Below are 14,097 nucleotides of genomic sequence, written 5' to 3' on the forward strand. Positions count from 1 at the left end.
CTACCATATATTTCATTTATTGACAGACAGCATCTTCACTACAGCCCGAAAGACAACAAATCTGCCCAATGGAGAACTAAAACCTTTAAAAGAGTGTGCCAAAATAAAAGCACTCTGTCATTAAGTTGATTATGAATTACCATTAAAGTAATAGAGAGCTACATGGAATAACTTGTCTTTACTAAGTACATGTGTATCATTTCTGGCTTTCTGCTTTCCCACTGGAAATTTTGCTCTATCAAAACCTTCAGCATAAGTCACTGTGTTTTAGTAGTGAACTGAATGACCTGAACTAATAGATGTTGAAGTGATAATACATAGAGTGGTACTCTCAAGAAACAGACATGCATAATAAATATAAACTCTGCATAGAACTACAGTCGAGCCGGGCGTGGTGGCACACGCCTTTAATACCAGCACTCAGGAGGCAGAGACAGGTGGATTTCTGAGTTTGAGGCAAGCCTGGTCTACAAAGTGAGTTCCAGGACAGCCAGGGCTACACAGAGAAACCCTGTGTTGAAAAACCAAAACCAAAAAAAAAAAAAATCAACACAGGTGATATACAGGTGACAACAGTTGTCATACTGTTGTGGGTATTTGTCAATTAAATATATTTGGCACAATCTATATTTAAGGATTAGATTTAGTCATTCATTTACTTAATCAACACATTGGTTTTGAGTATTTATAAAATATTAGGAACTTGACACATTATGGGACACTATAATATAAATAATATAAATGAACACAGCTATGTTGTATGGCCAATGCTGTCTGCATGGAGTATGCATTCTAAATTAAAAGGAATCAATCTCTCTTTATTCATAAGATATGCTAATTGCATATATGATACATTTGATCTAGGATTACTACAACATTTCATATATGTATGCAAGTAACAGGCCTAATCCTTTTTATGCTCCTTGTCTTGTTTTGTTGTTGTTGTTTGTTTGGTTAAATGCTTTTCCAAAAATTGGATACCAATATACGGTTTCTATACAAAGAAGCCACTTATTCTAATTCCAAATGAAATTTTCTACAACATCATTATTTTCTTTGATCATCAGGTCCAGGTGCTAGCATAGTTCAGGGATGTTGTAGAACTTGTGGAACACAGAACCTTGCTAGAGGAAATGTGTCACTGAAGTGTGCCTTGGAATTTATACTAGTCACTGTCTCTGAGCTAGCTCTCTCCTTCCGTCTATTGCCATATCAGCTTAAGTTTCCACTAGCATGAAGCCACGGTGCCAATTCTACCATGATGACTGTCTGGAAAGTACAAGATGGTAGAAATAGATTGTGACTCCCTCATGCAACTTTTGCTACATATTCTGACACAACAATGAGAAAAGTAACTAATTCAAGTGACCTTTACCTTGACTTATACATTCTCTCATAATAAGGGAAGCACTGTAAGTGATACCAAGGAAATGTTGAAAAATGAACTTAAGAAAACACAGTGAATAATTAAGCAAAAAATTGAAAACTGAACAAAATGGAAGAAGATACCAGAAACATTAAATCTCTGAAGGAAAAAAGGCTGTAAACTCTTAATAGACCAATAAATAGCAAAGACACTGAATCAGTAATATAAACAAATGAAGATCTAGAAAAAGACTGTATAAGTCAATTGTCCAAAGTATTTATTGACTTCACCCAACAGTATTTAGTGACTTCATCCAATAGTTATCAAACTCTTCCACAAATGATATAGGAATGGACATTTCCAAATTCACTATTGATATCAGTTTCATCTTGCCACTGAGCCACAAAAACACAATTAGAAAAGAAGCAGTTGAAAAGTAAATGCAATTGTTGACCAAGAAGGCAAAACATGTTTAACATAACACTAATGGATAAATTTAGTACATAGTTAAAAGAGCTATGCATGATGACCAAATTAAATTTATTATATAAGTGTAAGAATACATACCATTACATGTGGCACATTTTTTAATAAAATGAATAATAAAATAGTCATATCAATGGATGCAAAAAGTGACAAAATGTTTCTTTATTTAAAACACAGTAAAATAAGTGTGCAAGTAATTTATTGCACTCAAATAAAAGCTGTATGTGAAAGGTCCACCAGAGGTTTCATATGGGATAGTAGAAAACTAAATGCACTTAGTTCCTATAAAACCAGCAAGAAGGCAAGGAAGTGTGTCACTTGTATAAAAGGCCCACCAGAGCTATCATATGCGATAGTGAAAAACAAAAAGCAGTTCCTCTAAAACAAGGAAAAAGGTAAGGAAGTGTGTCACTTGTGATCAATATTCTGATATCAAATCCCTAGGCAGAGTAATCAGTGGTCAATTTCCTTTCATACATAATTCCACAGAGGACCCTGTGGAACTTGTGCAGTTATCTAAACCAATCACGTATGGACGCATACTGCTTTTTCTACTTACAGGTCACACATAAAGTACTCCCTTTTAAAGAATCAGTACAATTGTGATTGATGGGGCTAATGAGAATTTGGAGTGGACATTTCTTATCAGCTGTGACAGATTTCACTGTCACAAGGATATATTTTAAAACATTGATTCATATCCTTATGGGCACTGGACACATACATTTATTAAAGGGGTAAAAATCATGTTACTTCTCCCAACATTAAAAATAATTGCATGTGCCAAAAACTCCTGCATTTTCTATACACAAGTTTTTCAATTGAATTGATAGAATAGTTTGACATCACAAACAATATTAGATCAGAAGACTGAATGTTTTGTCAGAGTTGATGCCATTTGTATAAAAAGAACAGTATTTTTGATTATGGTTATTTTTGTTTTGGTCAGAAGGTTTTATTTCTTTCTTAATGAAAATAGATTTTTCTACATAATGTATTTTGATTGTGGTTTCACCTCCTCCTATGTATTTGATTCCATAATTATTCTACATCTCCTTAGAAAACAAAAAGCATCTAAGGAATAATGATAAAATAAAAAATAAGATAAATCAAAAACAAACTGGAATATGACAAAACCTGTTTTAACTTTGTGTAGTCAATAAATTACCTTTACCTGTATACTCAAGATGAAATCCTGCAGCAGAGACACTGATGTCTGATTGGAAATTTAGGTATAAATTATTAGATGTACTATTAAGAAGATGAGGTATTGTTGTCCCTGAAAAGACAATTAATAACTCAGGTCAAGGATCATGTGTAAAAGACCACAGCACCAATAAAGAAATTAAGTCAATTCATAAGCAGCCAAGCCATTGTAACTAAAACTGTAAATTGCTCCAAAGCCTGTGAGAAAATTTAGTAAAAGTATTTCCCGTTTTATCCCATTTTATTTTACTGTCCCAGTCTCTGAGAGTGACCTATGAAATAACTTCAGATAATTCCCTAAAGATAAAAACAGAAAGTAAGAATGTGGCCAAAGGCTGTTCGAGTTTCATGGAAATTGCAATATTATATGTGTGAATTAAAAATAAAGATTATTTTATAATTTGCATGTGATCTTTAGACCATTGTAATGAAAGACTGTATATATTTAGAGCAGATATGCATCAATTCACATTTATTAATAAAATAGACACATAATTCCTCACCAGGTTGAATACTTTGTATTTCTTATACTCTGATAGCAAAACTGATGGTTAGCTTTCCAAAAAAGTCCCAGTTTTGAAATATTAGCCTCTTTCTCAGCAGATTTATTATAATGGATTTCTGAACTTCTGAAGCAAATAAACCTTGTTCAACCTAACTATTAAATTTGAAAATATAAAATATCTGCCTGAACAAATTAATCCCTGCCTATTTATTCAGAAACTCTAAATATCCAACACAGTTTCAAACAGCAAGCATTGAAAATACCTATGAATTTTTTTTGAGATAAACTCCAAAGTAGATGTGTGTTCAGTGCTACAAATATCCGCAGAATATTTCATAGGGGAAAACTTATGGGGAATGTTTACACTTGCTTTGTACAGATGCCTATAAGATGTCCTACTGACTGCTTGGGGAAAATGGGAAGAATCACTTATAGACTGCATTTTGATACTGAATTGTTTCTTATCTGTTTTCCTTGGTGTCATCCCTGCCATCTAGGAAGCAAAAGGTAAACAGATGCCAGAATGTCCAGACCTGCCTTACAACTTAGAGCCTCATAGTATTTAAGAACTCTGATGCTATCATCTCTCCAGCTGGGTCCAGCTCTCCATCTAACAATAGCTGTACAACCTCTGGCAACATATATGTCAATGACACATATCACTTATACTACTTGTATAAAAGAATCACCATCACACACACACAAAGAATCATGACGTATTGGTAAACTATTACTAGAATGCTGGAAAGCTTAAACGAGCATGTACTACTCCTTTCAGTACTTTAAAACTTCTTGTAACTTAGGTCATATTGTATGATTCATAATTAAACCTCAAAGAGTTTGTGGCAATTATTTTAATCATTTTTCTGTATTGCTGGTTATATTTTCATTTTCAATGAACTCTGATTTCTTTTTTACCTGAATAACTTCCAAGTCTCGGTGCATTGTTGTCTCCCCCATCATAGAAGTCCAGAGAATCCCAGTTGTGCTCCGTAGCAAAGCTAACTACTTGTACCTATGAAATAACAGTTTCTGGTGAAAATTAATGTTTCTAAGCAGAAATGCAGTCTAGAGACACCCACTACAAGACAGATCACAGGGTCAGACAACATCCCTGTTGATATAATAGATGGATCAACAAAAGTTGATTTAGGGCTTTATATCATTGGTCTACATGAAGTAATTTGTATGAGAGAAGCCTTATGGAGCAGCTGGCAGAGTACATGATGGACATAACGTGGAAGCTGATGTCTCTATTTCAGAACATACTGTTTCTAAATGCTTTGGCTTAATGTGCTAGGAATTCAAATTCATGTTCTAAATAACTAGCTAACATTAATGCTTTGGAGTACTAGACTTCTGTCAGTGGTTCAATTTTCTCTTTGCTTTACTGTAAGAAAATAAACAGATCTGTGGCTCATAAGCACAGAGGACTTTGCAGTGCATTTTCAGTAGGCTTATTCTTGAACTCATTTCCATGTATAAATCCATTCGATTTTATCTTTAATATTTACATTACTGTCAATATAGGCAGCCACAGGCAGTATTTTGTAATAGATTTGTACGGATCGTTCAAAGACTATTTTGATTAATGTAGTCAGAATAGAAGTCACCTTGAAGATCCCTCGTGTGAGAAGGCAAATACTGGGCTATGATTCTGTGTCTATTAGATTTTATTTAAAGAAACAGACATGTGCTATTTTGTTGTACCTCGCTTGGCACTGTATGAAGTTTCCAGGAACCCATGGAACTCCACAACTGTGGATTCCATTCTGTTCTTTATAGACTGCTTTGTAGCTTTTAAGAAGGAAAGGGAGAATTTTATTAGAATGCATTCATTTTTACTAACTGGATTCTGTTATAAGTGTAGGTACTCATTTGCTACATAGTTATGACAATTCTGCGCATTAAACTGTTCTTTTCTGCAAAACAGCCCTCCATCACTCTCCTATTCAAGTAGATGCTGGCACTGCTGCTCCAGGGGCGAGTGCCACATGGCAGGAGATATCCTGCCTGCGTGATTGGCAGCTGATCTAATGTGCTGCTCCAGAACAACAAGGATTAAAGCTCCAACCATTACTTTCTTAAACAATAATTCATTCCCAATTATTTTCTGAATTTTTCTTTTCTTCAGTCCAGTGTAAAAAAAAATTATACTATGCTAAACATACCTTGTAAAGATTCATGCAGGAGTTGACTTTTGATCTGAGCTAAAGGAAATGAGAAGCTTCGAAAGGAAGGAAATTATTAAGAGTGTGAAATGGTGGATGAATCAAACCATGATCTGGACTCAATGAACTCTTGGTAATCCAATTTAGCCACAGTGGAGAGAATCTCTTTGTAAGAGGAAAGCTGAATGCGTGGTTAGAAGCACAATAAAACACAGACAAGGAGTGATGCTTAATGATAAATACAAGAAACACAAGTCAGGGTCACTGGGTTTGAAACTTCCTTATAACCTTTACTTGAACATGTCTAAGTGCCTAGAGATGCTGTCAATCTTGTGCTTCAAATTCATCACAAAAGTTATTGTGAAGAAATCGTCTAATTCACAGATTCCCTACCATTTAAGCTAAATAATGTGTATTAAAAGCTTAACGTGTACTATAAATTGAAAGCTCAGAATCTTAGTTGAGAAAGATGAGGAGAGAAGAGTGATTAAATACTAAGCACTCGCAAAAATAATTATGCACTTGAAAGTATAATTATGCCTTTAGTTTTCCACTAAAGGTTTGCGAATTGGGAGGGGTATATAATCAAGACTTCAAGTGCAGATCTGAATTGGTGGAGGAAGTGAAAGTGGAAAGCGAAGCTCTCTACAGCTGAATTAGATAGGATGCAGAAGAGGGAAAGCAAAACTCTTGGTGTCACATGTTTTTACATGACAGAAATCGCTGGCTGGGTCCCATGTGATGTAAACAAGAGACTGAGACTAGATATTCAAGAACAATTTCTGTTTTCCCCTGAGGTATTCAGAGCATAGAAGCAGAAGAACAATATGTAAGCATCTCTAGGTATGCCTACTATGCACAAAAGGGGAAGAACATTTGTTAAATTTTAGATTTGTCAGTGTATTTAAGGAACAACAGATCCTAATACAAGGAGCTTATGAATGTTATCTTATTTGTTGGTGTGGTATACACCTTTAAAAAGTAACTAAATGGAAAACCTTAAGACATATGAAAAATGAACTGAAAAAAGTGTAAAGGTAAATAAGAAAGCAAAGCATCCACAAAAGCCAAAAACCAGATGGGTGTGGCCAAAAGCAAAGATATATATGCTCTTATCCATTGTTGGGGAAAGTATAGTAAGAAATCCATAGAGACCTGAAATAGGAGAGGATGTATTGATAATTTGATGTCTGTATAATGATACAAAATTTGGATACTTAATTCTAGTTCATTGAGAAGACAATATTTTAGTTGTTAAATATTTATTTCATGGTGATATAGTATTCACAAACATCTGATACTATTTGGGACTGAGAGTCTAAGAAATATAACTTGATATGATATCACCATATTGAGTATAGAAGAATGAAATGGCGAGAAAAACTAACAGGCAGTGCTCTGGAACCTCTTATGAAAGTTAGTGAGTGAGAAACTACAAGGACAGAAAGTCTAATAAGAGAGAACAGAAGTCTATGGTTCCATTTCAGCCTTGTGAGAAGTTTTGGATAAAACTGGCCATCATGACAGCTGGATAGCTTTGTGGTAGAGTATGCTGAATAGTTTTGGGTTTTCACATAATCTAAAGATATATGATAGGCTAGAATCTCAATTAAGAAAATGACTCCATAAGACTGGAGTAAAATCAAGCCCATATGGTATTTTCTTAGCTAGTGATTGATGTGTGAGCATCCCACCCATTATAGATAGTGCTACCTATAAGATGATGGTCCTGGATCCACAATCTCTTCTGCATCAACTCTTGCCTCCATGTTCCTGCACTGTTTGAATTCCTGTCATGACATCCTTTGATGGTGAATAGTAATGTATAATTAATTGTAAACCAAATAAATCTTTCATCCCATGTTGCTTTTGGTTGTGTTTCATTACAGCAATAGAAATCTTAACTTTATCCCTTTATTCTGGAATCACAGGAACTTAGGAAATTCATTTTGATAATAATTATGCAATCAGTATTTCTTCATGATTTCATAAATAGTTCTTTTGTTAAATGAAGCCCCTAAGAAGCTATACCTGGGACATTCTGATAAAGAGGGAAAGAAATGAATCTATCATTTCTCTCAAACATATCACATTATATTCATATAACAGACTGATCTTTCTGTTGACATTAAACAACTCTCAATAATAAAATATTGGCTATTTTAGAATCTTTTCTGAGTTTTTCTACCAAAGCCTAATTCATTTCAACCCAGAGCTGATATATTAAATATAATTCTTAATGTATACACGCTTAGTTTCAAACCTCCCAAGTTAAATGTTTCTCAAACCTACATATTACTTATGGAACAATCAATAGTTACACTTAAAACATAAAAGATACACTAAGTATGATATGTCCAATAATAGAGTCCATAAGGGGACTTATTTTTCAAGGAGATAAACAGTCCTCCTGAGTACTTAAGAGTCCAGTATACATTTCATGCTATGAGATTTCTAAATACTCTGCTAAACTCAGATTCTGTTTTCTAAGTGGAAAAAATAAATGTAGCACTTTCTAAGTAAAGATTTTATATTGGCATTGACATGTACAGTTTTGAGGGTGTTTGCTCAAGGTGAGGGATATATCACAATTTTTCTGTAGATATTTATTATGCACTTCTAACTCTCCAAAATAGTTCTAAATCCATTGCTTGAGGAAATGTCCATTGATGTTTCTAAAAGTATTTACTGAGCTTGTCCTGCAGTATGTACCAGTACAATGCTGTCCACTCGTCTCAGGAGCTTATAGACAATTAGCAGATGATAGGAAAATCTTATAGTGTTCTAATAAAAATATATAAGAAGAAATTTAACCTCTTATCTAGTTCATAGAAGGTTTATCACACAAATATGTTTCATATAGAATTGAAAGTAAGGTTACAGCAAATAAGGAGAGATGCTGGCTACTATCAAAGACAAAGGAAATAATATTCACAGTATCCACAGGAAAATGGATGTCACACTGTTACAGCAATGTATGTTGTGAACATAATAAACTTTAAGAAGTGCTACTGAGCACAGAGGAATGAGTACTGATGGGTGTTTAAAATGATGGGGAAATGCAGGTGCCATGAGTAAGAAAATGATAGTATGAGATTTTATTTTTTAGAAATGGTTGGTTGGTTGGTTGGTTGGTTGGTTGGTTGGTTGGTTTTTTATTCATTTTGTTAGGAACAGACTAAGGAGATTATGTCTGGATCAAGAATAGGACTCACTTGATCTTTTGTGGTAAAAAAACACAAATGGAAATAGAGACTTGTGAAAGACTCTCTTGGAGCATTTTGTTAGACACAAATGTAAGTCAGAATAAAATTCAAAATTTCTGGCTTGAAAACTAAATGGGGTTGGAGACAATGTCATATAGAGAATGAGTGAAAAAATAAACTGTATAGAGATTGGTGCATGCTGAGAGAGAGAGAAGAATAGAGAAATCATTTGTTGAAAATAGTCATAGAAGTACTATTGGATAATTTAGCAATAAACTTAGCTGTAAAACCCATTGACTAGTGTAGATAGTGTAAGTCTAGTGTTATAGATGTGGGCTTCTTCTATTGGTCCAAACACTATCATTAATTCTGTCCATCTTTCAAAAAAAGGAGGGTTTGTTTTTTATTTTGTCATTGTTGCCATTTGTTTTTCTTTTATTATCTGTTATTATTCAAGTCATGCTTAGCTCATAACAGTCACTGGGAACATAGAAATAAAGACTCTGAAAGGAAGATGACAGAACCTGAAGTAAATAGGCCTCAGACTCTTGAGAACATTAGTACCTGAATGAGGGGTTGACATTAAAGAAGAGACAAGATTAAATATAGAAGCAGGTTATTTGGGTAAAGGAAAGGTACTACAATCCAAGAAAACATTGATGTCATGACTAAGGTGGGGACAAGTGTTTTAAGAGTGACAGGAGAATCTGTAATGTTAAACTGTGTTGTCTCAATTCACAGATCAGCAATGCAAAAGATTTAATCATGCAGGTGTTCATGGGAGAACAGCTTGATTAGAGCATTAGGAACTAAAGCCACACTGCAGAGTAACAAAAATAGGACAAGGTAGTAAAGAAATAGCTGATAACATTTAAATAATCAAGGACATCCTTCATAACCTTATAAATGAATGAGCTAATGGGAGTTCTCTGTGATTCTCATTTCAGAGCACAAACAGAGGAATATGCAATCCTGAGTCTTTGTTTAATCTATTTTCTTCAGAATGAGAAAGGCATACAAGAATCATGAGAGGAAGGAGGGAAAGATACCTTAAATAGGGTATGAACATCACAAATGAATAGAAAGAGAGCGGCTGTGGGGTAAAGTTTAAGTTTGAAATAGGGGAGAGGACAAAAAACGGGTAGGCTAACTAAAACTAAGGGTATATAGGGAAAAAAAAATTGTGAAAACCCACTCCTTTTTCAGCTTAATATATATGTATGTCTGAATATATATATGAGAGCAAAGGTGTTTTGCATTGAGAACAATACTGCTCCCCAAAAAAACTGAATTATTAAAACAAAATTTTAGCACCATCTGTGGGACACCACCCTATAAATTGCTAGTTGTAGAAGCCCACTCCAGAAGCCCCTTCTAACACAAAAGGCCATTGTCAATGTGTTTGCTTAATCACGGAACTAGATGATGCAATCCTATATCTGCAGACACCACACTGCCTTATAGGACATAGAGACATCAGTCTCAGGCTAACTAGGAAAACATCCTGCTGGATACCCTTTCGTAGTACTAGAATTATGCCATGTAGAGTTCTGGATGAAAAAAAAAAAAATTCATTGTTTTTATTCAACATTGTATTCTAATTGCTGCAGTACCAACCTGCCTGAATTTATGTACCCACTGTTGCAATATTGGCATGGTGGTTACTGGGTAGTCAACTGTTTCCTGGTAGAATTCCAGGTCTGTCCCTCAGAGGGAATTTGGGCCTGATGTTGTGAAACTAGTCAAAAGCTCCAGGATAGGGAGGTCATTGGCCCTAGCAGGGACCTGTTTCCTGCTGTTTCACTCAATGCCCCTGTTGTCAAATTGCCGGCTAAATAGGCTACTGATACTCTCAACTGTGTTCAAAGAATCATGCTTTTTCAGTGATTCCTATAGAGGTTTCACATATGAACAAAGAGCTAAGAATATGTGGCTATGAATGAACAGAGGTGCTCAACTATAGATGGGACACCTATTTTAACCCTACCCCCAAAGATTAGGGAACATTTTAAAAGCAGGAGTAAGAAGAATGTAAAAGTCAGAGGAAAGGGAAGAATACTGGGGAATGAGGGAGACACTGCCCGTATTAACTAACAGCAGCTGTAGTCCCTTACATGAGACCTATACAAGATCAAACCATTCAAGATTCCAGTGTGGAAGTAATTGTTCCTGAGGTTCCATCCCTACCTTAAAACTATTGAAAATGAAAGTCAGTTTTCTTTAGGAGTGTGACTGCTGTTAGCTTGCAGATGCTGTAGTAGATAATTCACACCCATAGGTATCTTTAATATTTTTGTAATCATGTTATTTACATATTTATCTCTCTCCCTCTCCCTCTCCCCTTCCCTTCTCCTTGTTTGTGTGTGTGCGTGTGTGTGTATATTTTATGTGTGTGCATATGTTTATGTATGCGGTTTTGTGTGTGTGTGTGTTCGTGTGCTTAAACTTTGTTAGCACCACAACATACATGCGAAGGAGATTTGTAGTAGCTGATTATCTCTTTCTTTTCTGTGAAAGAAGGGATCTAATCCAGATGGTTAGGCTTGGCAGTGAGAACATTTACTTGTTCATACATCTAGCAACCCCGAATTTAATAGTCTGAAATATACCATTTAGTTTTGTGCCATCAACTGTCTTGTTTTAATGTTAATATCTACTGTATTGGGTCTTTTTTTTTAGATTATCTTCACAATGTCCTATTCTGAAGACTTATTCTTAGGCAGCAGTGTTCAAAATCAATGCATTTAAGAGGTGATTGCCTCTTGAGGGCTGTGACCTCTTCAATTGATTACACTACTTATGCGTTCATAAGTCATTGTCCTACTCAGAGATATGAAACTAGGAGATGGGTTCTCCTTGGAATAAGTTACTGGAAATGTGTCTGTGGAGAATTCATCTTTACCCTAGCCTTGCCAGTTTTTTGATGGAAATAATCTGGGCCAGAGAATACTTTATTGGATTTCTGATACACAAAACCCTTGAGCTCCTTATCTCAAGATTCTATTATGTCTCGTAAAAGAATTTGGTTTGTTTTTGTTATTGTCTTCTTGAAAGCTGGATTTTGTTGTGCTTTTGGGTAAAAATATTAATAATAGACATATTTCTATTAAACTTTTGTCAATCCAACTATTTGCTGAAGTTTAAGAAATAATATGCATCCTGCCATTACTGAAAACATTAATTCCAAATATAAAATGAAAAAAAAATAAGACAAAGTAAATAAATATCCTTACTTGAATTCCAGCTCCTTCTGGCACTGTGATCTTCCAAACACAATTCAAATTGTTGTCATAAGGCTCAGGATATCCAGGAGACAAAATAGTCCCTTTGCGCTTAGTTAAAATTCCCCCACAAGGCACTGAAAGTTAAGCAGCATGAAAGCCAGTTAATTCTACTGAAAAGGATTGCAATAAGACAAAGGTCAGACAAAAGTTTCTGATATAGAACAGTCTTGTAAACAAAACCACATCACCCTATGTTTTAAGACTCAAGCATACCACAAAAGTGTCTACAGAAATTAATTATACAGCATTCATAAATGAATAACTAGAGTCATACACTTATGGCTATCATATGTGTTATAATCCCTAAAACTTATTTGACAGTATTCCTCACACACAGAAAATAAAAAGTAAAATAAGGTAGGTCGATGCATACATACAGACTGAGAAGTTTCTTATTTACTGTTATTTGTCACTTCTTTATTATTCTTGGGGTTTGGAAGTAACGAGATTTTTTAAAATCTAATATTGATTTTGGTAGTAATTACAATGAAAACATTCACTTAATCCACTCCATATGACAAGAATAATAACGCTTGAATTTAAATTTAAGTCTCCAACTGTCCAAATAGACTATAAAAATATTTTTCTTCATGTCATAACTGAGGGAACAGAGTCATTAGAGGTTAAAAGATTGCACAGCAAGTGATGAACCTAGAATTTGTCTCCTAGATTTAGGTCCAAATCCATGTTCCTTGATGTGAGGAAGGTATTTCATGTGGTTATTATCAGCTTATCTCCTAATAGAAATAAACAATATGTTCAATATTGTTTTTTTGAAACTCTCCACTAATATTAAGAGTCATATTACTGATCAGTATTTACTGCTCCCTGTGATTTGCTATGGTCTGAGTTTTATTCCTTTACTTTTGAATTACTGTCTTGAAACAATTCCTTGTATCTTGTGTGTAGTTAATTTCTTCAGACTGACGTTTCCTTCTTGTGCCATCTTTAGATCTAGTCTGCTGTATAGTTATTATTTAAATTTTATTTCATTTTAGAATAATTTTCTTTCTCAGTAAATTATGTTTGATAGCTTTTTTCAGGTATGATAGTCTTGACTGATATTTGCTGGTCTCTGAGACTTTGTAGATAATCCATCCAGGAACTTCTGAGTTTCAGAGTTTCCATTGAGGAATCATGTGTTATTCTAATGAACCAGTCTTTTTATGTTACTTAATCTCACTCCCTTTAACATCTTCTAATTTAATTTTATTTGTAATTCATTATTTACCCCCCACATTCTTTCTCTTAAATATACACTGAATTTGAGGCTCCATCTACTTTCAGAATGTACTGCATGAAGGTTTCATGTCATGAGTGACCTTTTTCAGATTCTGGGCATTGCCTAATTCAAAATGCATGAGTCTTTGGTGCCTTGGAAAATGGTCTTTCAGTTCTTTGGAATATAAATGTCTCACTCTACAAAATTAAAACACTACTGATTACAAAATACTTTTTGAGAAAATGCAGAGTATTAGTTACATAAAGAAACAAGTCCATTTATTAAAATATAATATATAACTGACAAGTAAAATTTCTTTTGTTTACAACTATTATTATTTTGAATAACACAGTAGTCTGCATATTGAACATTTTTCTAGCTTGTTTATAATGTAGCAATAAATTAAAAAATAAATAAAAATATTTATTTAGAGAAGAAACAGAGAGACAGAGACAGAGACAGAGACAGATACACAGAGAATCAAAAGGGAAAGACACATAGGAGGTCTGAAGATGTCCTTGGGTATTCCCCCCTCTCTCCCTCCTCTCCTCCTCCTCCTTTTCTTCTTCTTCTTCTTCTTCTTCTTCTTCTTCTTCTTCTTCTTCTTCTTCTTCTTCTTCTTCTTCTTCTTCTTCTTCTTCTTCTTCTTCT

General features: G+C 34.4%; 1 protein-coding gene across 5 annotated transcripts in view; it reads right to left on the minus strand.

The window, feature by feature from the left end:
* Positions 1-14,097, minus strand: part of Csmd3 (CUB and Sushi multiple domains 3) — a 1,165,720-nt gene that overhangs the window by 140,534 nt on the left and 1,011,089 nt on the right. For all 5 annotated transcript variants that reach the window (XM_021216672.2, XM_029547950.1, XM_029547951.1 and 2 more), the window contains 3 exons: positions 12,174-12,298; positions 4,482-4,578; positions 3,027-3,131 (listed from right to left, as the gene is read on the minus strand). In XM_021216672.2, coding sequence (XP_021072331.1) covers positions 3,027-3,131; positions 4,482-4,578; positions 12,174-12,298 — 327 coding nt within the window. The remainder of the gene's footprint in view (positions 1-3,026; positions 3,132-4,481; positions 4,579-12,173; positions 12,299-14,097) is intronic.

The sequence above is a fragment of the Mus pahari genome, chromosome 17, assembly GCF_900095145.1.
Source record: "Mus pahari chromosome 17, PAHARI_EIJ_v1.1, whole genome shotgun sequence".
NCBI lineage: Eukaryota > Metazoa > Chordata > Mammalia > Rodentia > Muridae > Mus > Mus pahari.